Below are 25,180 nucleotides of genomic sequence, written 5' to 3' on the forward strand. Positions count from 1 at the left end.
TTCCTAATTTGTGCCAATTCCTGCAGTATTTATGCACCATTTTATCTTGGTTTCCCTGCCCTGAAAGGTAACTTTAATTCTCTGGTAATAAAAAGCTTTGCAGAGAAACTGTGCATGTGGTGTTATGATGCCTGCGTATTATGGCTTATAATACCTGTGAGAATCCTCATTACTTCACTCCTATTTATTGTAACTCTGTGCCAAAGAGTTTCTACATAGCTATAATTCAATTTTCAGGTCTTTGTTTTCAGGAAGGTTGTGCTTCATATGTTCCTTTTCTGGTTAGGGCTTTTACATTTGCAAATGCGACTTTTGAATTGCAGCAAATATTTATCTTCTTTGAGAAGGTCCAGTCAGCCACCAGACAACAAAATTTTGTGTATAATGGGAAGAAATAGAAGCTCAATGTTATAAGTAGATGAGGCATGTCTCTGTGGAACAACAATTACACTTAAAGCAGAGGGATATTTCGTTACTGCTGTATTTACGAGGACCCAGTCTTTGTTGCAGAAAGAATCCTCTCTGTCCCTTAGCCCTTTTTAGGAGGCTTTAGATACTTGCAGAGAAATGTAGCTCCCTTCATGGTATACTTTGAAGGTGTGCTTGTACATGGTGCGTGAGATTGGGAAAACTTTTGTTGAACTTTTCCTTTGGTGAGATTTGCTTGCAAATTCTGATGGTGAAAAAAAGCATTGAAGTTATGAAGGTTTGAGGTGACGTGCTGGGGGAATTTTGTGTGAGAAGTTGTAGAAAGGCTGGTGGTCCTTTCTCTGCTTGTTTTAGTTATTCCATTCCCCACAAAGCTGTGGTTTACGCTCTTTGAAGTCTGTCTGCTCAATAAGTTTTGCCTGAGAAATATTACTGAGGTTTCTGGGATCTTTGGGAGAGCGTTCTTGAGAATTCATCCCCTACTGTCTACCTTATGTGGTCTACTACTGATGCAGGAAGAACGGCTGAAAGCAGAACAGACACCAGTATGGTCAGATCATGCTCCATTTTATTACTCGAATAGCCTGACTCTTATACTGAACTTAACAGGGTTGAATAGTGTCTTACACAAGATTAAAAGCACGCAGACAAACAAGTACAAGAAAACAACCCCATTGTGATTAGCAGTCATGTAGACCTTGTCCTTGAAGCCAGCTGCTGGCAACAATATTTCTCTAAATGCCTCATTTGGGCGAAGTGGAAACACGGTCATGGGAACTTCTCATAGTCGTTCCTGGTAGCTTGGTTTGTTCAGTTGCAGCAAGCCATGGGATCTTTACTGTTTCAAAAATCCCCCAAAATACTACTATGAATAAAGAAAAATATCTAAATAAAAAAAATATCAAAGTGTATAAACTAGCTGCATAACATTTATTGTCTTCACAATGTTAGGTCATGTTAATGTAGTGGAAAGAAATGTCTTTAGAGCTGTCCACGGTATAGTCTCTGTGCACATTGTGAAGAAGTGGGCTGGGCAATTGGTCTTTTAATGAAGTCCTTCTGCCTGTTATGAATAGGAAAGACAAACATAAGAGCCATGAGTAGTTCAAGAATTCTTTGTGTGTGACGTTCTCTTGGTGGAAAGAGGAGCTATGGACAGTGACCTCTCAAGAATGGAGCTGGAAGTAGCTTTCATAACAGACGTGCTATGACAACAGCTGTGTTCCTAGTATCCTGGAATCATTTAGGTTGGAAAAGAGCTCTTAGATCATCTAGCCCAACATTTACCCTAGCACTGCCAAGTCTACTGTTAAACCACATCACTAAGCTCTCCATCTGCACATCTCTGAAGACCTCCAATATTGGTGACTCAACTACATTGATGGGCAGCCTTGCTGAATATTTCACAGTCTTTTCAGTGAAACACATTTTCCTAATATCCAATGTAAACCTCCACTGCAGCAATCTGAGGCCATTTCCTATTGTTTAATCACATGGTTCTTGGCAACAGGCTGATTCGCACTTTGCTGTAGCCCCCCTTTAAGGTAATTGTAGAACACGGTAAGATCTGCCCTGAGCCTCCTTTTCTCTAGGCTAAACAACCCCATCTCCATCAGCCGCTCCTAATGAGACCTGTTCTCTAGACCCTTCAACAGCTCTGTTGCCCTGCTTTGACCTGCTTCAGCACCTCAGTAACCTTCGTGTAGTGAGGGGTCCAAAACTGATCACAGTATTTGAGGTGCAGCCTCACGAGAGCCGAGTACAGAGGGACAATCATTTTCATAGTCCTGCTGGGTGGACTATTTCTGATACAAGTCCTGATGCTGCTGGATCTCTCGTCCATACTGCTGGCTATTGACCAATACTCGCAGGTGGCTTTCAGCCAGCCAGCTTTTGAGCCAGTCTTCTTCCCCCAATCTGTAGCACTGCATGGGATTGCTGTGACCCAAACAAAGGACCCGTCACTTAGCCTTCTGGCCCCATAGACTTGCATCTGTCTAAGTAGTTTATCAGGTTGCTGACCCTTTTCTCATGGATTATGAGGTCTTCATTCTGCTTCCTGTCCCTATCTACCAGGTAGTCAGGGGATGGGGTACCCAGAGAAAAATAGGTCTTGTTCCTAAAAACTGACACGAAAAACACATTAGGGTGATCATCTCTTGTCACAGTGTTTCACCTCCACATGCAATAACGGATGGGTCTTTTCTTTGGTCCTCCTTTTCTTTTTTATGTATTTATAAAATTATTTTTGATGTCTTTAAGACCAATAGCCAGCTTGAGCTCCGGCTGGGCTTTGGCACTTCTAATTTTCACCGCACACAGCCTGAAACATCTCCTGAGGAATGGAAGTACATCCCTTGAATTTCATTCTATCTAATGTTGAGGCAGATTTTTAAAAAAAAAATCTGTAGAGTGACAGTGAAGTCCTTCATTTGTGCAATTTTCACATTTTTGCCTTGTTTGCTGTGAACTGGGCTTGAATGTGGCAGAGACCCCTAAAAAGTCTGGAAGATCTACTAGAAAAGAACTACTTTGATATATCTCTCTTTCAGTGTCAGAGAATTATAGTTTTCAGAGAATTATATGCCATTTTCCTTCTGCTCTTACCAATGGTGAGAAGTAGGATGTTGTCCATGATGCAAATAAAGACTGTGACTGCAGAGTAGAAAGGGTAATAGGCAGGCTTAGAGCCTGGAAAATAGTTGGATCAGTGTGTCTTTGGCTGGGGAATGCTTTGGTTTTATGCCTGATGCCAAGGGCTATGCCATTTCTGTTCTGATCATGGTGTCCCTGTCTTTAGAGGCAATGATGCTTCCCTGGGAATAAAGTATTTGGCAGAAAGTGCCTATGGAGTAGAGGTCTCTGAGTTGAAAGGGTGCAGACTGGAGTCAACACTATTTATGAAGGTGAAGTCAAAGAAGAGCAGAAGGGTACTGTGGGAGCAGGTGTTCCATGAAAGCAATAATCTAGGGCTGTAACTGATGCCAAGTACTGATGTAATAACCATTAGCCATGAATGTGAATGCTGACTGTGTAGAATGAGTTCCAGCGATTCAGCATGACAGAATCAGGAAAATATGATTGATGCTTAAATGCTCGAGATATTTCATGGTCTTCCATTGGCTTTTTCTCAAATGAATGTAGTGGATGTGTTTGATAAGTGATGCCAAATTCTGCCCTCATCTTACACCTCTGTGTACACTGGCATGCTCATGTCCCATAGTTCTCTGATACGTTCAAAGTGAATGCCCTGGGGTTTTCTTCTGTTTTAGGGGTAGGCATTTTTCTGGAAAACCGTTAAAGTGAATGGAAGTTAGAAAAGCATCTTCTGCTGTTGTGATCTCCTGGATTGCAATTATAGTGGAGGAAACTGATCAGAGGCGAGTGCGCAGACTGTTTTGCTAAATAACAGGGATGTGGAGAGTGCCCAGGCTTCTCAGAGAGCTGAAGGCACCTGTTGGTTCCTTGATGCTGCATATATACAGCGAGAACTGTTTTATATCGGTTGTTGACATTGGAACGATGGCACAAATTATCAACAAATGTAAGATTCAAATGAATATAAATAGTTGGAGAGACAAGGAAATACTCATTCAAGAAGGACTGCAGAAACGATCTCTGAAAGTCCTTGAAGTGACTGTCCTGCACAAATGGTGTAAGGGCGATAATTACTCTGAGGTCAAATTAAAACGAGTAATGTTACCTGCCATGCAGTAGAACTAAGATATCAAGCAGAGGACACTACCTTCATTGTGATCATGACCACGCTGAAGACCAGAATGAATTCGATGTTCTCCTCGAAGAAGAGAAGTCGTTCCGGAAGCAAACGCATCGACTCAAGGTCGTGTCGCTGGGGAATGTGCCGTGGAGCCGTGTCCGCGGGGACCGAAGGTTTCCGCGGAAGAGGCAGGGCGGCGGCGCTCGCTGTGAGCCGTGCGTGCAGTGCCGGGTGGAGGCTGCGGGCGCCGCTGTTCACCACGGAGGAGAGGAGAGGAAGGAGCGGAGCGCTGCAGCCAGCCCCGCCCGCTGCAGCCCGGCTCGCTCGCTCGCTGTGTCGGCGGCCGTGCGAGCTGCGAGCGGCCCCGCGGTACGGAGCCGAGCTACAGAGAGGCAGAGGGACAGGCGACAGCGGGCGGCGACGGGGCCGGAGCCGGGGACGGGAACTGGAGCAAGTGTCTGATCCGGAGCCCTAGGCGAAGAGTCGAGCGGCGGGAGCTGTCGGCGGGCGTTCGTTGGCGGCGGGGCCGTGTCGGAGATGTGCGCGACGAGAGAAGGGCTCTGGGGCCGGAGGCAGCGAGCGCTGCTGTGCTGCGTGTTGGTGGCGGCGTGGGAGGCGGCGTGGGGACAGCTGCGCTACTCGGTGCCCGAAGAGCTGCCCAAGGGCTCTTTCGTGGGCGACGTGGCCAAGGACCTGGCGCTGCAGCCGGCGGCGCTCCGCGACCGCGGCGCCCGAGTGGTGTCTGCAGATAGGACGCAGTATTTTGCTCTGCATGCGAACAGCGGCCACCTGGTGACGGCGGAGAGGCTAGATAGAGAGCAGCTGTGCGAGGGCGTGCAGCGATGCGTGCTGCGCTGTGAGGTGATCGTGGAGGGCGAGATGAAAGTTTACACGATCGAAGTGGAAATCACTGACATTAACGACAACGCACCCACCTTTAGCGAAATTCAGATTGAGGAAACGCTGAGCGAGACGACGGGACTCGGGACGCGTCTGCCCCTGTCTAAGGCTCATGACCCGGACGTGGGAGTGAATTCCCTGCAGAGCTACGAGCTGAGCGGCGACGAGCACTTCTCGCTGTCCGTGCAGGCGGGAGCCGACGGCGAGAAGCGTCCCGAGCTGGTGCTGGCCAAGGCGCTGGACCGGGAGGAGGCGGCGTTTCACGAGCTGGTGCTGAGGGCGAGCGACGGCGGCGAGCCGGCACGGACGGGCACGGCGCGCATCCGCGTGTCTGTGCTGGACGCCAACGACAACGCGCCCGTGTTCAGCCAGGCGGTGTATGCTGTGCGCGTGCCCGAGGACGTGCCCGTGGGCTCCACGCTCCTCACCCTCACGGCCACCGACGCGGACGATGGAATGAACGGGAACGTGAAATACTCATTTAAAGAGTTTTCCACGAAAGCATCGAAGATGTTTTACCTGGATCCCGAGAGGGGATCGATCAGGCTGTTGAGGAGCCTGGACTTCGAGGAAGGCGACTCCTACGAATTCAGGGTGCAAGCACGGGATAGCGGGGAGCTTTTCGACACGGCTACGGTCTCGATCGCAGTGACAGACGTGAACGACAACGCGCCCGAGATTTCGGTGCGGTCGGCGCTGAGCGAGATCTCGGAGGACGCGCCTTCGGGGACGGTGGTGGCCCTGCTGCACGTGCAGGACCGCGACTCGGGCGCCAACGGCGAGGTGCGGTGCTCGCTGGTCGGCGACGTGCCGTTCCGTCTGCGGAGCTCGGTGGGCAGCTACTACAGCGTGGTGACGGCGCGGGAGCTGGACCGGGAGGAGGTGTCGGAGTACAACGTGACGGTGTGGGCGTCGGACGGCGGGTCGCCGTCGCTGCGCAGCAGCGCGGTGCTGGCGCTGCGCGTGCTGGACGTGAACGACAACGCGCCGGTGTTCGCGGAGGCGCGCTACAGCGCCCGTCTGCCCGAGAACAACGCCGAGGGCGCGCTGGTGCTGACGGTGCGGGCGTGGGACGCGGACTGGGGGCAGAACGCGCGCGTGCGCTACCGGCTGGCGGAGGGGCGCGTGCGGGGCGCGCCGCTGTCGTCCTACGTGTCGGTGCAGGCGGAGACGGGCGCGCTGTACGCGCTGCGCTCGTTCGACTACGAGGAGGTGCGCGAGGTGGGGCTGTGGGTGCGGGCGGAGGACGGCGGCGCGCCGGCGCTGAGCAGCAACGTGTCGGTGCGGCTGCTGATCGTGGACGAGAACGACAACGCGCCGCAGGTGCTGTACCCGCCGATGGCGGCGGCGTCGGGCGCGGGCTGGACGGGCGTGGAGCTGGCGCCGCGCTCGGCGGAGCCCGGCGCGCTGGTGGCCAAGGTGGTGGCGGTGGACGCGGACGCGGGGCAGAACGCGTGGCTGTCCTACGAGCTGGCCAAGGCGACGGAGCCGGGGCTGTTCCGCGTGGGGCTGCACAGCGGCGAGGTGCGCACGGCGCGCTCGCCGCTGGCCCGCGACGCGCCCAGGCACAGCCTGGTGGTGGTGGTGAAGGACCAGGGCCGGCCGGCGCTGTCGGCCACGGCCACGCTGACGGTGGTGCTGGCCGAGAGCGTGGCCGAGCTGCTGTCGGAGCTGGGCAGCGCGGCGGCGCCGGCCGAGCCCGGCGGCAGCCTGACGCGCTGGCTGGTGCTGGCCGTGGCGGCCGTGTCGTGCCTCTTCGTCGCCTTCCTGCTGCTGCTGCTGGCGCTGCGCCTGCGGCGCTGGCGCCGCTCGCAGCTGCTGCCGCCGGCCAGCGGCGCCTTGCGCGGCGTGCCGGCCTCGCACTTCGTGGGCATCGACGGCGTCCGCGCCTTCCTGCACTCCTACTCGCACGAGGTGTCGCTCACCGCCGACTCGCGCAAGAGCCAGCGGCGCTGGGCGGCCGACAGCTGCTGCAACACCCTCCCGGCGCGGCCGGCGCCCGACAAGGCCGCGCCGCTGCTCGGGGAAGACGCTGCCGGCGCCCGCGGCGCACCGCCCGACGCCCTCCCGGTGAGTCGTTCTTGCGGATTCTCTCGAGTCCCTCCGTCCGAGCTCGCCTCTTTCTCGCCCGTTTTGCTGTCTCGCTGTTCGCGCGTATTATAGCGATGAAAGAGATATATTTGGGATTGCCACCGAGGTGCTGGGTTTGACAGAGTATCTTAGTAATGATTGTGCTTGAACACTGAGCTCACAAGAATGGAGCAATGTTTACTAGCAGGCATACTGTATGGCAACAGAGCCGTTTTGTGTTCATTATTTCAATTTCATGTAGCATAATTTTTGCTAAGATAAAATAATGAGATCTGAAGGGTGAAAGTGAAGTCCTTTTTGTGTTCCTTGGGTTTCATGATTTTGCCCTGTGTGTTGACAGTGTCAATATTGGGCCTTAGTATCATAGAGAACCCTTAAAAGTCTCTTATGTATGTTACTTTTCGTATGAGGAGAGCTGTTTTCATAAAGAACAGGGACTTTGGTTGCTTTCACAGCAAGAGATTTGTTATACTTAAGCTTCCTTAATATGTCACTCTATGAGCCGTTCTAGGCAGCAGCCAAGATATGGTAGAATGTTATTGTCCGTGGTGCAAGCGGAGGCTGTAAATGCAGAGCAAAGATGGTGAGCAGCTGGTAGTGAATGTGGAAAACAGGTGGATTAATGGATATTTTCTTTGGGCAAAGGTTTGGTTTTATAGTTGGTGCAAAGTCCTGCAGCACATATACACAATTTTTTTCTGGGTTTGTTGCCTTGAATGTCAGTTGTAATCCCTTGATGATAACATGTTTTGCAGAAAAACTATGTGTGCTGATGCCTGTGTATAATGGTTTATAATTCTTGTTTGAATTCAGATTTATCCATCCATATCTAAGTTGTGAAATAGAGTTTCTTTGTAGTCAGATTTCAGTTTTTAGGCCTTTTTCTAAATAAGGTTGTGCTTCATATTTCCCATTTCTGGGTACACCTTTTTCTTTTGAAAACATTACTGTTGCCTTTCAGGAAATCCTTACCTCCCTTAACAAGATCCTAACAACCATCTGAAGAAGTTTTTTTTATATTAGCAAAATGAAACAGAAGATAAAAGTGAATCTCTCTTCATTGCTCTGAAGACTTGGCATGCAAAAAGGTCACAAAGTAAGGACTTCACATTCACAGTTTCATATTTATTGGAGACAAGAGGGATACTTCAAAGAGAAATTAAAGAGAACTGATTAACTTTTCCTAAAATTTCCTAAAAAGAGACAAAGAGTGTGTAGTCCAGGGGAAGACTTTAGGGCCTTGCTTGCAGCTTAAAACCTTGGTGTGTTTCCAGTGCTCTGGGAAGGAATTTTGGTGCCTGCTGAGAAGACCATGCCACCCTTCCAGAGAAATTCCTTACCACGCATTCTCTTTGAATACTTTCTCATGCTGCTAGTCTGATTGCATCTTTTCATCTGTGTATGTAGGCTAACTTCTATTTAGTAGCATAGCTGTGTTGAGCAATGTGCTATGTGTTCTTGGGCCTTGCTCCCATGAGGCAATAGCAGGGTATTTCAATAGAGTTGGAGCTGGGGTGGAAGGTTGGAGATGTGAGAGTACTTGTGTGTTCTCTTCCATTTTTGTTTCCCCAGATTGGATGTATACATGATGTTAGTGGAAGAGGAATGTTTGTGTGGAGCAGTGCATGTGTTTATAGGAGGGGGAGATTCCCCTCCAAAAGTTTCTGATGACCCAGTCTCTGGTGGAAGTTCCTTTCTCTCTTTCCTCTTAGATCATTAGTATGGTTTTGGAACGGCTGGGCACGTATCCCTTCTTGGTATTCATTGATGGTGTGGCTGTGGTGTGTGATATAGGGAAATGGTTCATTGAACTCGTCTTTTGGTGAGATGTTTGCAGATTCTGAGGATGAAAGTAAAGCACTGACGTGAAAGGTTTGAGGTGAAGTGTACAGGTACTATGTCTGGAGCTTTAGAAGAACAGATGCCTATCTCCCTGCTTGTTGTAGTTATTCCGCTAGGCATACAGCTGTGGTTCATGCAATTTGAAGTCTTTCTGATGAATAGGTTTTGCATTTGAAGTGCTATTTTTCCTGTGTTGGAAGCTTCAGGAAGACCTTCTGGGGAATTCATTCCCTACTATCTACCTTATATGCCCTACTACTATGAATACTCAAAAATGTCCATGTGTGTAACTTAGCTGCATATTGTCTAAAATAAAATTTTCTTTGGAGCCATCCATAGCATACTCTTTGTGCACATTGTGGAGAAAACGGGCTGGCCAATTGGTCTTTTGATGATGTTCAGGCTGTCATGAAGAGGGAAGGCAATTGTAACAGTTGGGCGTAGTTTGGGAATTGTTCATGTGTGAAGTGCTCTTGGAGGCTTTGACTTCTCATTAAGACCTTTAAACATTGACCTTTCAGGAATAGAGCTGGAATTGTCTTTGCAAGCAGACACATACTTTGAGAGCAACCGTGTTGCAGGTCCATTACTTGAATCTCATTAAGCATAATGCTTGGGCAGAGCAAAGGAGAACATCTGTAAAGTGATCGTGCAGTCCTTCACTTCTGTAGTTTTCACATTCTTGCTGTGTTCATTGTTACTGTCTAAATTGGGCCTCAGTGTGGCAGAGAACCTTTAAAAGATTGTAGGATCTGCAAGAAATGTGGGCTTGAGGTAACTGATTCCATACAGAGCTTGAATGTTTACAGCTTTGTTAAGTTTCCTTAAAATGTCACTGAATGGAATGCCCTTGGCAGCATTTGAGTTCTATTGCTGCTCTGAGAAGATACTGCCGGTGCCTGTTGTGTACACCCTAATACCCTCCTGGTGAATCACTCTCACGGTGCCTCTTGAGTCCCTCCCTTCACACTCTCTTTCTCGGGCTTTTTTTTGTCTCGCTACCCATGTGTTTAGCCTTCTGCACTCTTCCTCTAGGTGTCCTTTGTGGGCATGGACTGTTGGCAGGAGAGCTTTGCCCCTAATGTCCCTAATTCACTCAGAGTATTGCTGTGCTCTCTGCTTGGCAGTGTTCCAGATGGGGTGGCACTGCAAGTTATGTTGATATGTTCTCACCATGAAGGGTTAATCATTTGCATGTTGACTGCCACTCTACAGCTTGTTTTCTGTCCTTGTCCACTTCCGCCTGTAACATCACGTGATCTGCCTTTGCTGAGGATTGAATGGTGATGCCAGCACTGTGTGAGGTGCACAGTAGCATGCATTCCTATTAGCGATACAGCTTAGAAGTGTTGTGTTTTTTTTTTTTTTTTAATGTAGTCTTCACCAGCTGGTTGAGGCTTCAGATATGGACTAGAAGACTAATAGAGGTGTTATCTTATAGAGCTTGATAGCTGAAGCACTTTTTGCAAGTCTGGCTTTTGGTTGTCTAATCATCAGTTAGTCAAAGTACAAATTTTGAGCAGCAGGATGCCTTGCTTTTGACATCGATACAGTGGATGTTAAACCAAGTTGCCTTTCCTTTCCCATGTGAGGTAACAGTTGTATTTTGTTAACAGCATTACCATTGGTGTCCTTCACTTTCATGTCATTTCATAATGGTTGGACAGGTGAATATATGATGTCTCTGTAAAGACAAAGCAGATGACAGAGTTCACTCTACTTTTATTTTTCCTGTATAGACCAGAGGTGCCCTAGCTCCTCTCCTCTCCTCTCCTCTCCGCTCCGCTCCGCTCCGCTCTGCTCCGCTCCTCTCCTCTCCTCTCCTCTATTCCTTATTTCTGTATGCAGTACAGTACCTAGCAGCATAACCTGAAACTGATTATTTCACTTCTGTAGGTTTCATGTTTATTTGTTTTGTTTTGTTTTTCTTTCTTTCTTTCTTTGTTTTCAAGGACTAATGCTGGGGCCTCAATGTGTCTGATAATCCTTCAAAGACTGGAAGATCTTTTATAACTGTAGGACTGGGGAAACAGTGTTGCAGGTCCATTATTATTTTACTTTATTTTATTTTATTTTATTTTACTTTTATTTTACTTTACTTTACTTTACTTTACTTTACTTTATTTTATTTTATTTTTTTGCACAATATCATGGTAAACCAAAGAAGAATGTCTTTAGAGTTATAGTGAAGTCCTTCACTTGTGTAGTTTTCACATTTTTGTCTTGTTTGTTGCCAGGATCTAAACTGGGCTTCAGCATGGCAGAGAACCCTTAAAAGATTGGAAGATCTGTTTGTATTATGGAACTATGGGAGCTGACTCCATATGTACCTTGAATGTTTGCAGATGTCATGATTTTGATATACTTAAGTTTCCTTAAAATACCACTGAATGAAATGCTGTTGCTGTGTCTGACATGTGGCCAAAAGCTGGATACTGGCTGTGAATGCTGAGCAAGGAGGGTGAGAGGCTGGTGTCGAACTTGGAGAATAACTTGATCAACATAGTTTGGGCTGGACAACACTCTGATTTCATAATTAATGCTGAGGCCATTGCCATTTATGCTACGATCCTGGTTTTCCTGTGCTGAAAGGCAAATAATCCTTTGATAATAAAATGTTTGAATAAAAACTGTGCATTTAGAACAATGATGCATAGGTAGAATGGCTTGTAATTCCTGCATGAAACCTCATTTCTCTATTCATCTCTTTCAATAATATCATTATACAGAGTTTTTTCTTTGTTGTAGTTACATATCTAGGCTGTTTTCTCCAGGAAGTCTGTGTTTCATGTTCATGTCTATAGTGAAGTCTTTGTGCATGTGGTGGAGAAACAGGCTGGGCAATTGCTCCTTTGCTGATGTTAGCAGAGCCAGGTATCTTCCTGATAGCACATGTGCCTGATGAGTCAGGTGAGACTGTCTTGAAACAGAATCTTAATGGCCTTCCATTTAACTTAACTACTTCTCCTTTACAATCTTCTTGACCTTTATGATTCTTCATGATAAAGCGTTGAGCAAAGAAATGTCTTTGCATCTGTCCATGTTGTGGTCTTTGAGACTGTTTCTTCTTGGTGGAGAAACGGTCTGCACAACTGGTCCTTTGACAATGTTTGCCTGCTATGAAAATGAAAGGCAATTGTGAATGTTGTGAGGATATGAGAATGCCTCAGTGGTGCTGTGTGTGATGGGCTCCTGGAGGAAACAGATGTATTTTGCTGCTTCACAGTCTTTTAACATTGACCTATCAAGGATGGATCTGGACATGCATTTACTGACAGACACATGCTGTAGCAGCAGCCATGCTGCAGGTTCACCACTTTCATTTCTTGTGCTGTCTCTGGACAGATAGAAGGCTGATGTCTGGAGAGAGACAGAGCATGTGAAAGAGTTCATTGTGTTTTACTTTTAAACACATAGAAGATAGGTGTTAACATTAACTTTATCATAGTTGTTATATTGCAGTTTACATTTTGTCTTGTCCAAATTACTTTGACTACCTCTGGCTAGGAAGGAACCTCTGGAAGGATCCTCCTGTGACTTTGCTGTCTACTGGTTACCCTTATTATGCTCACATACTCCTACTGACATAATCTGCAATAGAAAACTGATTCCTTCACATCTGCAGGTTTCAGGTTTTGGCCTTGATGTTGTCAGGGTCTAAAACTGGTCCTCCATGTGGCTGATAATCTTTCAAAGCTTGGAAGACCTATTATAACTGCAGGCCTTGGGGGAGCAGTCCTATGGGGATACATATTTTGAATGTTTACAGCTATCAAGACAGCTCAATATAGTCTGATATACTTATGTTTCCTACAGTGTCACTAAGTGAAATGTTCTTGCTGAGGGGTGACATATGGCCAAAAGATGTCCATGGCCAAAAGTTGTCCATGGTGCAACTAAAAGCTGTGCATGCAGAGCAAGGAAGGTGAGAAACTGACTTTGAATCTGGAAAATAGGTGGATCTACAGTGATGCTGTTTGGACAGTGGTTTGATTTTGTACTGGTATCAAGGCCTGTTCCATTTACAGTGTGATCCTTGTTTTCCTGACCTGAAAGAAATGTTAATTGGTTATTGGTGTAAAAACCATGTATATACAATGATGCCTTAATGGGTAGAACTGCTTACAATTCCGTTGTGAAAAGTTGTGTATCCATCCATATCTCATCATAACATTTTGATGGGTAGCTTTCCTGTAGGCGTAATTATGTGTTCTGATCTTTGTTTCCAGGAAGGTTGTGCTTCATGTTTCCCATTTCTGGATAGGGCTTTGGTATTTGAAAATGCTGGAGTTGTACTGCAGGAAATCTTTACATCCTTTGAAAAGGTCCTTCCAGACATCTGAAGACAAATTTTTGTGTATGAAGGAAATGAAACAGAAGCTAAAACTGAATCTCTCTACATTACTTGCAAGAGTTAGGATGAGAAAAGACCCTGTATTAAGGCCTTTCCATTTATAGTTCTATAATCTATAATCTGAGCAGGCCACAGAGTAGAAAAATTGATGAGAAAGGATGAATTTTTCTTAAAATGAAGTCCCCTCCTGTGTAGTTCAGAGGAAGACTTGAAGGCTTTGCTTGCAGCTTAAGACCTCAGTGAGTTCCAGGTGATCTGGGGATGAACTTTGGTGCCCGCAGTGAAGACTGCGATGCCCTGGTGACCTTCTGTGTTGAGTCTCAAGTGTTTCAACAAAATCTCTGTTTGTGGATCAATGATGCAGGGGTCACTTTCTTCATTTAACATTCTTTAGGACGTATATAAGCCATTATATGAAGTGAATGCAGAACCTCATTTGTCTGTGCCTGCTTTAGGCAAGTGTCCTACTTATTTTATGGGTAAATGTTCTTCATACAATGTGTTCCTCAGCCAGTTGTGACAGAAGGGTGATTCTCAGAACACGTATGTTTTCCACATGGGACTTGGTGCTTTCCGCAGCCACGAGACCATTCCCAGGCATTACTGTGAGTTCCTTGTTGCCTGTGGGAATTCCCCAGTTTTGGTCAAAAGTGAGCTCCAAGCTCTGCATGGAGGAAGAGGGTGGAAGAACAAAATTACTTGTTGGCAGATGTAAAATTCTAAGATACTTGTGGTTGAGTATGGTTGCGCTTCTTGACCTTGATGGCAACTCAACAGTGTGTTCTCCCAAAGGTGCTTAACTGTGGTTCTGTGGGTTCAAAGGTGCTTAAGTGGATTCAAAAAACTGCATGTTTGTACACTAAATGTTGTGGTTATATAAGGCTACTAGCCTCTTGTCAGTCCTTGAAAGTGGGTTGAAGTGTTAGGAATCGAGACAGGGGAATTAATTATTTTCCTATTTCACTGAATCTCTGAGGTCTTGCTTGAAAATGAGGTCATGGAAGATATTTCAGTTTGAGAGGTTACCAGCACTGAACAAGCCCTTGCACATCTCTCCCATTTGTGTCAATCCCCACATCCTTGGGGAGCAGTCAAAGCTAGCATCCGTGGCATCCATAGAGCAGGAGACAGTGTACTTTATTGCTGGGGCAATGTCCGTACACCAGAATAATCCAGCAGTGGGTTTGACCTTTGGTGGTGTCTGGGTCTAAACCCCAGAGTCGTGAAGCTGTGTGATATATCTTGTATGTGGGACTGTGCTCCAGAGAGCTGAACAATTTAGGAATGGAAGTGATGCAGAGTATTTTTGCAGTTTCTCTTGGGCAGCATTACAGGTTACAGATGGAGTGGCACTGCAAGGCATGTGGAAATACTCTTACTGGGAAGGGTTAATGATTTGCACTTTGCCACCTTGCAGCTCTTTCAGTATCCTCGTCTACTCTTACCTGTAGTAACATGTGATCCATTAATGGTAAGGATTGAAAATTGATGCAAGCGATGTATGAGGCATACTCTAGCATACATTCTTAATAGCATTGTGGGTTGTGAGTATTTCTTTCTACTTCTGTGCTCCTCACCAGCCAGTGAGGAGCCCCTTTATGTGGTTATAGGAATGGACTTGCTGATGGAAGAAGCCTATCTACACAGCGACCTTGTTGGTAGTTTTGTCAAAGCAGGTTAAATCTCCCAGGGATCATTACTGTGACCCTCTTGTGTGTTTCTCTCCAACTGAAGAAGAGTGTAATATTTCTTTGTGAAAAAGGTCCTGTTTGCCAGGAAGAGTGTGTTCACACAGTGGCGTTGTGGCCTCTTCTATGATAGAAGGATTACTCCACAAGCACTTGTTTCTTGATGACTGTGGAATAGTCTCATGAAGGAGAAACTGAGTCCTGCAGCCTGCATCTTTAAATCTTGTAAGGGTGCTGCAAGAGACTCTCTTTTAAGATATAAATCAGGAAATGAGTTATCACTGGGACCCTAAAAATGAGCACAGTAGTCACTGATGGAGTCATGTTTTAGAGCAATCTCAGTACTCTTGTTTAGAGCAATAGGAGAGTCAGGAAAATCCATTGTATTTGTAGTTTTCCAAATTTGTGGTCTGTATGGAGTTGAGATTATTCTCTTGGTTATATTGTGTCGAGGCTCATGAACCAAGCTTTGCTGGCTTTCAGAGCCTTCCATTCCATAATTTCCTGTGATTTCTGATAAGAGGCAGTGCTATCATAAAAATGTGTTTTGAGGAAGATTAAATACTTTTTCATAAATGTTGCACTCAGGTGAGTTGAATCCTTTCCGTTTTCAGAGCCCCCCATCCCAGAATGCTCTATGTCTTTTTGGTGCAAATTGCATGTCACTGTGTTTATGTCATCAATAAACGTCCTTCTTTAGTGTTGCCTGTCTTCAAAGCCTTTCTCAGACTTTGTCTTGTGACTTTTTTTGCCATCTTCTTTTCTACAAGTGTCTGACCATGCTTGGAAAGGTAGCTGACATATTGCATACACATCAGGCACCATCACAGGGTGGTATACAATTGCTTTTCTTCACAACCACTGAAACAGCACACTGGTAATAGAAGTATGCCAGTACATTGGGTACATTTTTGCTGACCACCTATGTTCCTACATCAACTTTCTCACTCTGTTCACAAAGAGAGGCACTTTTGAAAACCAGATTTAACAGGGCTGTCTTCATTCTGCTGGAGTAGGAAGTAGTGGTGATCTCACTGATTTGCAAAACTGGGAGCAAGTGCTGATGCTGTTTTTGTAGAGAATAAAGCCGTGTTCTCCCGTAGTCCCAGTCACTATGACAGATATATAAAATGAAATGGATGTAACCAAGAAGCTCCTAAAAGAAAACAGCGTTCACGGTGGATCTGGTGCTCTCTTTCTACAACACTTTTTCTCCAGAAGCACTTTGTTGCTGCTGCTAGTCATAGCTGAGAAAAATGAAATGCGAGAGCTGGGGGAAGATCACCCCCAGCAGTAGTGGAAACTCCTGAAAGGTGTCGGCTGCTTCCCTTACAGTGCGTCTGGCTGTTCTTACCTGTGCTCTGCTGTGCGATGTCCGCGCGCGCTGCTCCGATACTCGGTAACGCGCCCCCCAGCCAGACTCCTAACTTCCACAGCCGAACAGAGCTGCTCGCCTCGCCTCGCCTTCCGCGCGGTGGCAGAAAACCGGCAGAGCCCGACGATGAATCGCGCTCCCGCTAGCTGCCGGCGCCGTCTGCCGGGCGGCTGCTGTCAGCGCTCCTCGGCGAGCAGCGGCCGGGACCCGAGGTGCGCGGGCAGCCGCCGGCTGCGGTGGCGCCGCGGGGCCTCCGGGTGCCGCTGTTGGCCGCCGCCGCCGCCTCCTGCCCCCGCCGGCTGCTCGCTCGCCCGGTGCCGCCAGAGCGGGAGAGGCGCGGGCAGCAGAGAGACGGGGAGCGGCGGCCGAGCCGGTGCTCAGATCGCTGCGCTCCGGCGGCATCGGCGCTCGGGGCGGGCAGCGGCTGGCAGGAGCGGCGGCGGGGGCGGGTGGAAGGAGAGCGGCGAGCGCTGCTGCGAATGGCAGGCGGGCGGCGGAGGAGCCGGCGGCGAGCGGGCGGGCAGGGGCTGCTGCCCGCTTTGCTCCTGTGCTGCTGCTGCTGCTGCTGCTGCCGGGCGGCGCCGGAGCGGCTCCGCTACGCGATCCCCGAGGAGCTGAGCAGGGGCTCGCTGGTGGGGCCGCTGGCGCGGGACGTGGGGCTGAGCCCAGCCGAGCTGCCGGCACGCCAGCTGCGGATCAGCTCGGAGAAGCACTACTTCACCGTCAGCGGCGAGAACGGGAACCTGTACGTGAGCGAGAGGCTGGACCGGGAGGAGCTGTGCGGCGAGTCGGCGTCCTGCTCCGTCAGTTTCGAGGTGGTGGTGCAGAACCCGTTGAACGTTTTCCACGTCGAAGTGGCCATCCAGGACGTTAACGACAATGCGCCGCGCTTCTTGCGAGACAGCATCCAGCTGGAAATCAACGAACTGACTTCTCCCGGCGCCCGCTTTTCCTTGGGTATTGCCGAAGATCCGGACGTGGGCCCGAACTCCCTGCAGGGCTATGAGCTGGAGGCCAACGGGTACTTCGAGGTGGAAGTGAGGGAGAGCCAGGACGGCAGCAAGTTCGCGGAGCTGGTGCTGCGCCGCGCGCTGGACCGGGAGCGCGAACCGAGCCTGCGCCTGGTGCTGACGGCGCTGGACGGCGGGGAGCCGCCCCGGAGCGGCACCGCCCAGCTCTGCATCAACGTCACCGATGCCAACGACAACGCGCCTGTGTTCGCGCAGGAGCGGTATCGGGTGAGCCTGCGGGAGGACACGCCGCCGGGCTCCGTGGTGCTGCATGTCTCGGCCTCCGACAGCGATGAGGGCAGCAACGCCCGCATCACTTACGGCTTCGCAGAAATGCAGGCCAAGGTGCTGCAGAAGTTCGCGGTGGCCGCAGAGAACGGGACGGTGACGCTGCAAGAGGCGCTGGACTTCGAGGACACGCGGGGCTACACGCTGCTGGTGGAGGCGCGGGACGGGGGTGGCCTGGTGGCGCACTGCAAAGCGGAGCTCGAGGTGCTCGATGTGAACGACAACGCGCCCGAGGTGACGCTGACGTCGGTGTCAAGCCCGGTGCCCGAGGACGCGGCGCCCGGCACCGTCGTGGCGCTGCTCAAAGTGCGGGACCGGGACTCCGGGGAAAACGGTCAGGTGTGGTGCGAGCTGTCGGGCGAGGCGCCGCTGTCCATCGTGGCGTCGTCGGGCGGCTCGTACAAGGTGGTGACGGCGGGCGCGCTGGACCGGGAGCAGGCGGCAGAGTACCGGGTGACGGTGGTGGCCAGGGACCGCGGCATCCCGGCGCTGTCGAGCCGCGCGGCGCTGATGCTGGAGGTATCGGACGTGAACGACAACGCGCCGGTGTTCGAGGAGGCCACATACAGCGCCTACGTGGCCGAGAACAACGCGGCGGGCGCGCTGGTGCTGCGGGTGCACGCGCGGGACGCGGACGCGGGCACCAACGGGCTCGTGAGCTACTGGCTGGAGGGCGACGGCGCGGGCGCGGCGGCACCGTACGTGTCGGTGGAGGCGCGGAGCGGCGCGGTGTACGCGCAGCGCTCCTTCGACTACGAGCAGTGCCGCGAGTTCGCCGTGGCGGTGCGGGCGCAGGACGGCGGGGAGCCGGCGCGCAGCGCTACGGCGACGGTGCACGTCTTCGTGCTGGACCGGAACGACAACGCTCCACGGGTGCTGTGGCCAGCGGCGGCGAGCGGGGCAGGGAGCGGCAGCGCGGGCGCGAGTGCGGTGCCGTTCGAGGTGGTGCCGCGCTCGGCCGAGGCCGGCTACCTGGTGGCCAAGGTGGTGGCGGTGGACGCGGACGCCGGGCGCAACGCGTGGCTGTCCTACGAGCTGGTGCAGGCGCCGGAGCCGGGGCTCTTCCGCGTGGGGCTGCACAGCGGCGAGGTGCGCACGGCGCGGGCTGTGTCGGAGCGCGACGCGGCGAAGCAGCGGCTGGTGGCCGTGGTGAAGGACCACGGGCAGCCGGCGCTGTCAGCCACGGCCACGCTGCACGTGGTGTTGGCCGAAAGCTTGCAGGAGGCGCTGCCGGAGCTGAGCGACAAGGCTGTCGAATCCGAGCTGACTTCAGATCTAAACCTCGTTCTGGTGGTGGCGCTCGCTTTGGTGTCCTTGCTGTTCGTTTTCACAGTCATGTTGGTAGTGTTCTTCAGGTGCCGACGGGCCAGGAGCCCCCCCATTTTTCTAACTTCCGATAAAGAACTCTATTCCAGCCTTGGCCCCAAAGCACCCTACAACTACTGCAGCAGCACGCTGCCCTTGCCCTACTCCTACGAGGTGTGTTTGGCCTCTGAATCGGGCCAGAAGGACTTCACGTTTTTGAGACCGGGCACGGCAGCGCTGCCTGACCATGTCTTGGTGGGGGACCTTGGCCCAGGAGGCCCCTCCGGGAAGGACCCTCCCAGCTCAGAGAGCACGGCAGAGGTGAGCTGCTGTCCCGGGTCCTTTTCTGTTTGCTCGTGCGGTCTTTCTTCTTCCCCTGTCGCTCTGTTCTGCCTTGGGTGAGAGTTTCAGCGAGCTGGGGTGGTAGCGTGAAGGTTGGAGCAATGGCATAAGGGTCCTGGGGCACAAAAGCTGAGACAATCCTTTCATCTGGGTTTAGCGAATGCTTCATTTAGTGTCTCTAAAGTGCCCTATGTGAGTATTTCTTTGTGAAATTGATGCATGGTCATGTAATTGATGTATCGCGGGCTTTGCACTTAGTGAGGGCAACAACTCCAGACTTCTTGTCTGTTTTCCTTTCCAGCTCCGTTCTTTGCTCTCTCTCAACCATTCTTAAGGAAGATGTTTTGCACACGTATGAATTAATTCCCTCTGTCCTGCATTCACCGGGAACCCGGGGCTGTTGCTCAGAGCCCGGAGCCGAGCAGAAAGCGTTTTGTGTCTGCTGCTGTCGCAGGCTCCTCCGGAGCCCCGGTGTGACCAGAAACAGGGACAGGCTGAGCTGCTCTGCCCGGGATTTCTCTTGAACTCGCCCCTGAAGTAATTCCCTGTGCAGGGGGAAGGTGCCTTCCCCTTTGCTACCGCATAGTTCTGCTTCTCTTCCTTCAAATGCTGTTTTCAGGAGCTCCGAGGATGTCGCTTTTAATAGTCTGGTTTCCCATCAAAGTGAAGGGGATGCAACGTCCTCAAATCACTTGAAACATGAAAGATGAAAATGCTGAGTCTTCAGCGCCTTTCCTGGATAGGGAGATTTCCTGGAAGTACTCGGCACTCTGCATCTTGGCTGACTACTGGCAGGACAAAGTACTTTGGGTGGGCTCGCATGGGTACCCATATGAGGAAAAACTTTTTACGAATTACGATATATATGTTAGAAAAATTGCTCAGCGAGAACTTATGAAAGACTTGAATGTATTAGGAAAAGAGGCAGTAGGGAGGAAAAAAAAGAAGATTCAGAACTTATTTCAAAGTAAATAAGTGACTGCAGACTATTTCAGGGTTTAGCTCGAAGGAAGCCGTGGATTTTCTACGTTTTAGATTATATGTAAGAAAGACAATTGGAATTTTATTGCATAAGGGCTAGTGAAGAAAGAAATCTGCTTTCAGCAGTGAGCCTGCAGACACGGCTTGTTGGAGGCGCTCCAGAAGGCATAGGGTGGCAAAACTGTTGATACTTACGTGCACGATACAGCTGCGGTGGGTAATGCATCTGATTTTCCTTGGAAGCCTTTCAATTGCTTTAGAATTCATTTCTGTTAAACTATTGATTTCTAACGTTGGATTTTATTGACTCGAGGCGTATACTTTTATCAAATTCTGTGGACTGGTGGTAAGAGTGAGCTAGGAGTAAGTAGCGCCGGTACGTTTTAACTTCCGACAATTACGTTAATTGCGAGAATGATTGTTGGGTGGGAAAGTCTGAGCCGATCCGTTTGATTCCGTTGGTGCCGCGTATAAACGCTGAAACATCGCGCATCTGGGTGTGCTCCCGGCAGTTACCAGCAGTTCGCAGGGCGAAAACGCGCAGACAGAGGCGAGGTCCCTCCCTTTCCGGAGGGTGTTGGGTCCCCCACGTTGGTGAGCGCGATTTGCAGCCCCCGCACACCGCCCTCAGGCACGGCAAACTTCGGGACGGCAGCTCATCAGGTGCAACGATTCCGAGCAGATTATTCAGGGAGCAGAGGTCCTTGCAGTTTCCCTCGACAAACAGCTGTGGGCGCTGGTTTCTTTTCCTTTCGTTCGTTATCGGCTGTGGGAAAGCGTCTGGTGCTGCAAGATGCTGTTTCTCTGCCACTGCCCGATTTCGACAGGGCTCCTGGCGCTCCCGTGTCTAGCTCCATTCTTCCCTTCCTATTCCACCGGGACATCTGAACAGTTCCGTGGGTGACAGAAAATGAATTCCAACACCGCGGTAGTTTGCGTCCGTTTGCAGGCTCTAAACGTCGGAAACCCGCAGTGTCGAGTGGTGCAACAACCCGAAAGGCAGCCCGAGAACCGGCCGGTGCTCGGCCAGGTGCAGAGATCTGCACGGTGCCGCGACCCGCAGGGCTGCTGCAGCAGGGGGCGGGGAGGGTGCCCCAGGTGCCAGCACGACGCCGGCCGTGAGTTCGCGGCGTCTGGAGGAATCGAGCACCGGGGGAGCAAGCCGGGAGGCGGCGGGGAGGGAGGAAGGGAGTGTCAGGACGAGGGTTCTGCGATTTGTCGGGGAGGATCTCCCCCTGGGACAGTGGTGGCGACGATGAGCGGGGCGGGGGCGCGGCTGCCGGGAACCCCAGCGTCTGCCCGCCGGGGGAGCGGCAGCACGAGAGCGCTGTCGCTTTGTCGGCGACGCTGCTTTGCTGGCACACGGCGGCGCGCCGTCGCGACGCTGTGGGACGCTCGGAAGGGGCTGGACTCTTGGCAGGACCGGGAGCCAGAAGGTCCCGTGAGACCCCCTCCTCCGCCTCATTCCGCCCTCCCTCTGTCTTCCCCCCGCCCCTTCTCTGTCCTGCTGCCTGACTCCAACGAGGGTTTGTTTTCCCGGGGGGCACCCCCTCGTTTTCCGGGGGCCCCTTTCGGCTCCATCCCCTCTGCTAACTCTCACACCTTCCTGCCGGTGTCTGACCGGCCCCGTACGTGGGGAAAGGGACGCGTGCTTTTTGGGCTGGGTGTCAGCCGACTGGAGCCCCGCTGCTGTCGGTGGGGCGGCCGCGCTCCCTCCCGGCCGCGGGGCTCCCAGCGCTCCGTGCAGTTATTGGCCGGGACTCTGTGTGCCGCTGTCGGCCAATGCTGGAGCGGGGGATCGGGCGGCCCGGCCCCGCTCGGAGCCGGGACGAGGCACAGAGAGACTGAGAGCGAGCCGGGGAGTGAGTCAGTGCCGTGCCGCCGAGCAATGCCCCTCTCCCCGCCGCACGCCGCGTCCCGGGGCGCCGGGCAGCGGCAGGAAGGGGCGAGCTGAGGATTTCTAGGGGGGGCCAGGCGGGGAGCGCTGCCGTCCTGTGCGATGAACGGCGTCGCCGCACGGAGCCGCGGGGTGACGACGGGGAAGGTACTGAGCCTCTGGCTTTTGCTCGGCGCTTCCTCCTGGGCTTCCGCCGCCATCCGCTATGCGATTCCCGAGGAGGCGCGGAGAGGCTCCGCCGTGGGGAACGTGGCGGCCGACCTGGCGCTGGACCCGGCGCGGCTCCCTGGGCGCCGGCCGCGGGTGGTGTCCGGCGGCAGCAGGAGGTTCTTCGCGGTGGATCCCGGGAGCGGCGCGCTGCTGGTGAGCGAGCGGATCGACCGCGAGGAGCTGTGCGGAGCGCTCTCCCCCTGCTCCCTGAGCTTTGAGATCGTGCTGGAGAAACCGCTGGAGCTGTACAGCGGCGCCGTGGAGATACAGGACATCAACGACAACGACCCGGTTTTTCCCAGCGGCCAGGCGAGGCTGGAAATCAGCGAGTCGGTGGCGGCCGGGGCGCGCTTCCCGCTAGAGAGCGCGCAAGACCCCGATGTGGGGATTAACTCTTTGCAGACCTACCAGCTGAGTGCCAACCCTCACTTCGTGCTGGATGTGCAGACGAGGGGGGATGGCAGCAAGTACGCCGAGCTGGTGCTAGAGAAGGAGCTGGACAGGGAGGAGCAGCGGGAGCTGCACTTGGTCTTGACTGCGCTGGATGGAGGCAGCCCGCCACGCTCGGCCCACGTGCAGATCCACATCGACGTCGTGGACTCGAACGATAATGCCCCGGTCTTCAACCAGTCCACCTACAAGGCAAGCGTGAGGGAAAACACTCCCAGTGGCACCCTGGTCGCCAAGATCAGTGCCTACGACCTGGACGATGGGCCCAACGGAGACATCATCTACTCCTTCAGCAGCCACACGCCAGCCAAGGTACGAGAGCTCTTTGCTCTGGACTCAGCCACAGGGGAGCTGAGGGTCAAGGGGCAGCTGGACTATGAGGAAACAAAGCTGCACGAGGTTTACTTACAGGCTAAGGACAAGGGTGCTGTTCCTGGCGTTGCTCATTGCAAAGTGCTGGTGGAAGTCGTGGATGTGAATGATAACGCTCCAGAAGTGACGGTGACTTCTGTGTACAGCCCTGTGCCTGAGGACGCTGCCCCAGGGACGGTTGTAGCTCTTCTGAGTGTAACAGACTTGGACTCCCGAGACAACGGTCTGGTGAACTGCTTTATTTCCCCTGGGATCCCATTCACGCTCAGCTCCTCTCTCAAAAATTATTACACATTGAAAACCAAAGCAGCTCTGGACCGGGAAGAGGCATCTGAGTACAACATCACTGTCACAGCCAGGGACTCGGGCTCACCACCCTTGTCTGTGGTAAAACAGATTCTGGTGCGGGTGTCAGATGTTAATGACAACGCACCCAAGTCTTCCCAGGACTTCTGTGATGTGTACGTGCTGGAGAACAACGTGCCCGGCATCCCCATTCTTAACGTGAGCGCCACAGACCCTGACCTGGGGCGCAACGGCCACCTCACCTATTCCCTCCTGCAGGGTGACACCACTGTGGGTCATCTCTTCTCCATCAACCGGGAGAGTGGCACCCTCTATCTGCTGACCTCCCTGGACCATGAGGACCAGGTGGAGTTCAGCATGACAGTGCAGGTCCAGGATGGTGGCTCTCCACCTCTGGCCACCAACCTCTCGGTCAGTGTGTTTGTCACTGACCTCAACGACAATGCCCCCACTGTGCTGTACCCTCTCCCCAACTCCACCTCTTCCTATACTGATGTGGTGGCACCAGGTACTCCTGCGGGCCACATGGTCACCAAGGTGGTGGCGGTGGACGCAGATGCAGGGTACAATGCCTGGATCTCCTACACCCTGTTGCAGGCCACTGACCCAACCCTCTTCTCAGTTGGGCTGCACAGTGGGGAGATCTTCACAACCCGCCAGCTCCAGGAGGATGAGGCTCCTCAGCATACGTTGGTCATCCTGCTGAAGGACCATGGGGAGCCTGCACTGTCTGCCAGTGCCACTGTCTCCATCTCCGTGGCTGAGAGGGTCAAGGAGGCGCTCACCGACCTCACTGACATGGTGCCTGCACACGACCCCAGGAGGCACGTGACTTTCTATCTCATCTTGGCTGTGATTTTGGTCTCAGCTGCTTTCTTCATCACCATAGTGTCGGTGGGCATCTTCAAGTGCTACAAGTGGAGGCAGTCAAAGGAGCTGTTCAACAGCTCCAGGAGCACCCTGTACAGGACACCAGGGCCCTTCCACCACGTTGATGCGGTGCGAGGTGGTTTCATGCCGCCCAACTTCTACCACCAGGTCTATCTCACCACGGACTCTCGACAGAGTGATCTCCTGTGTAAAAAACCCTTCACTTCCAGCCCGCTGGGGAGCCGCCAGAACACCATGAGGAATGGTGAGCCAGGACCATACCACCAGATTGTGGGCACCACCAGCCGGCTCCCCACACCCACCGAGGTAATGTAGCCCCTTTCTGGGCATGTCCCAGTGCTGCGCTGGTCCATGCTATGTGCCCATGGCAGCAGATTGGGGCTTGGGGAGGGATATCCAGTTGCGCCGTGTCTCTAAAGGGAGGTTGACTTCTTCAAAATCGAATGAGCCATCCTGTGCGTCGATGACATTTGCACTGCGGTGAGCGGGGTCAAGTTAGTCTGTTCATTCCGGGTAGTGAGCATGTGTCTTTTGGATGCAGTTTTGGGTACGCCTTGCATGTCTAGCCGGTGGAGGCCAAGGTCAGATTGCAACCATTTACAGAAAGTCTGTTGCTCGTGGGTTTTCCTTCCCTGTTTAAAACAAGAACTGAGTCCTTGCAGGTCCAGGCATCAAAGGGGGCCCGCAGACCCTCTGCGCTGTGCCCCGGTGTGGGACAGCAGAGGTGGGCT

At 52.0% G+C, this 25,180-nt stretch overlaps 2 protein-coding genes across 2 annotated transcripts in view; both read left to right on the plus strand.

The window, feature by feature from the left end:
• Positions 1 to 4,684: 4,684 nt before the first annotated feature.
• Positions 4,685 to 7,210, plus strand: LOC311444397 (protocadherin gamma-A10-like; the record flags this gene model as incomplete). The annotated part of the gene is made up of 1 exon (XM_084535511.1): positions 4,685 to 7,210. One exon carries the CDS (start codon positions 4,685 to 4,687, stop codon positions 7,208 to 7,210), a length of 2,526 nt encoding a protein of 841 aa, XP_084391637.1.
• LOC311444398 (uncharacterized protein) overlaps positions 7,152 to 25,180 on the plus strand; it is a 47,891-nt gene continuing 29,862 nt past the window's right edge. Inside the window, exons 1-3 of the mRNA XM_084535512.1 lie at positions 7,152 to 19,321; positions 21,273 to 21,951; positions 22,279 to 24,755. Of these exons, the coding sequence (XP_084391638.1) occupies positions 16,877 to 19,321; positions 21,273 to 21,951; positions 22,279 to 24,755 (5,601 nt within the window). The 5' untranslated portion in view covers positions 7,152 to 16,876. The remainder of the gene's footprint in view (positions 19,322 to 21,272; positions 21,952 to 22,278; positions 24,756 to 25,180) is intronic.

Source organism: Aythya ferina (assembly GCF_964211825.1).
Source record: "Aythya ferina genome assembly, chromosome: 14".
Classification (NCBI taxonomy): Eukaryota; Metazoa; Chordata; class Aves; order Anseriformes; family Anatidae; genus Aythya; species Aythya ferina.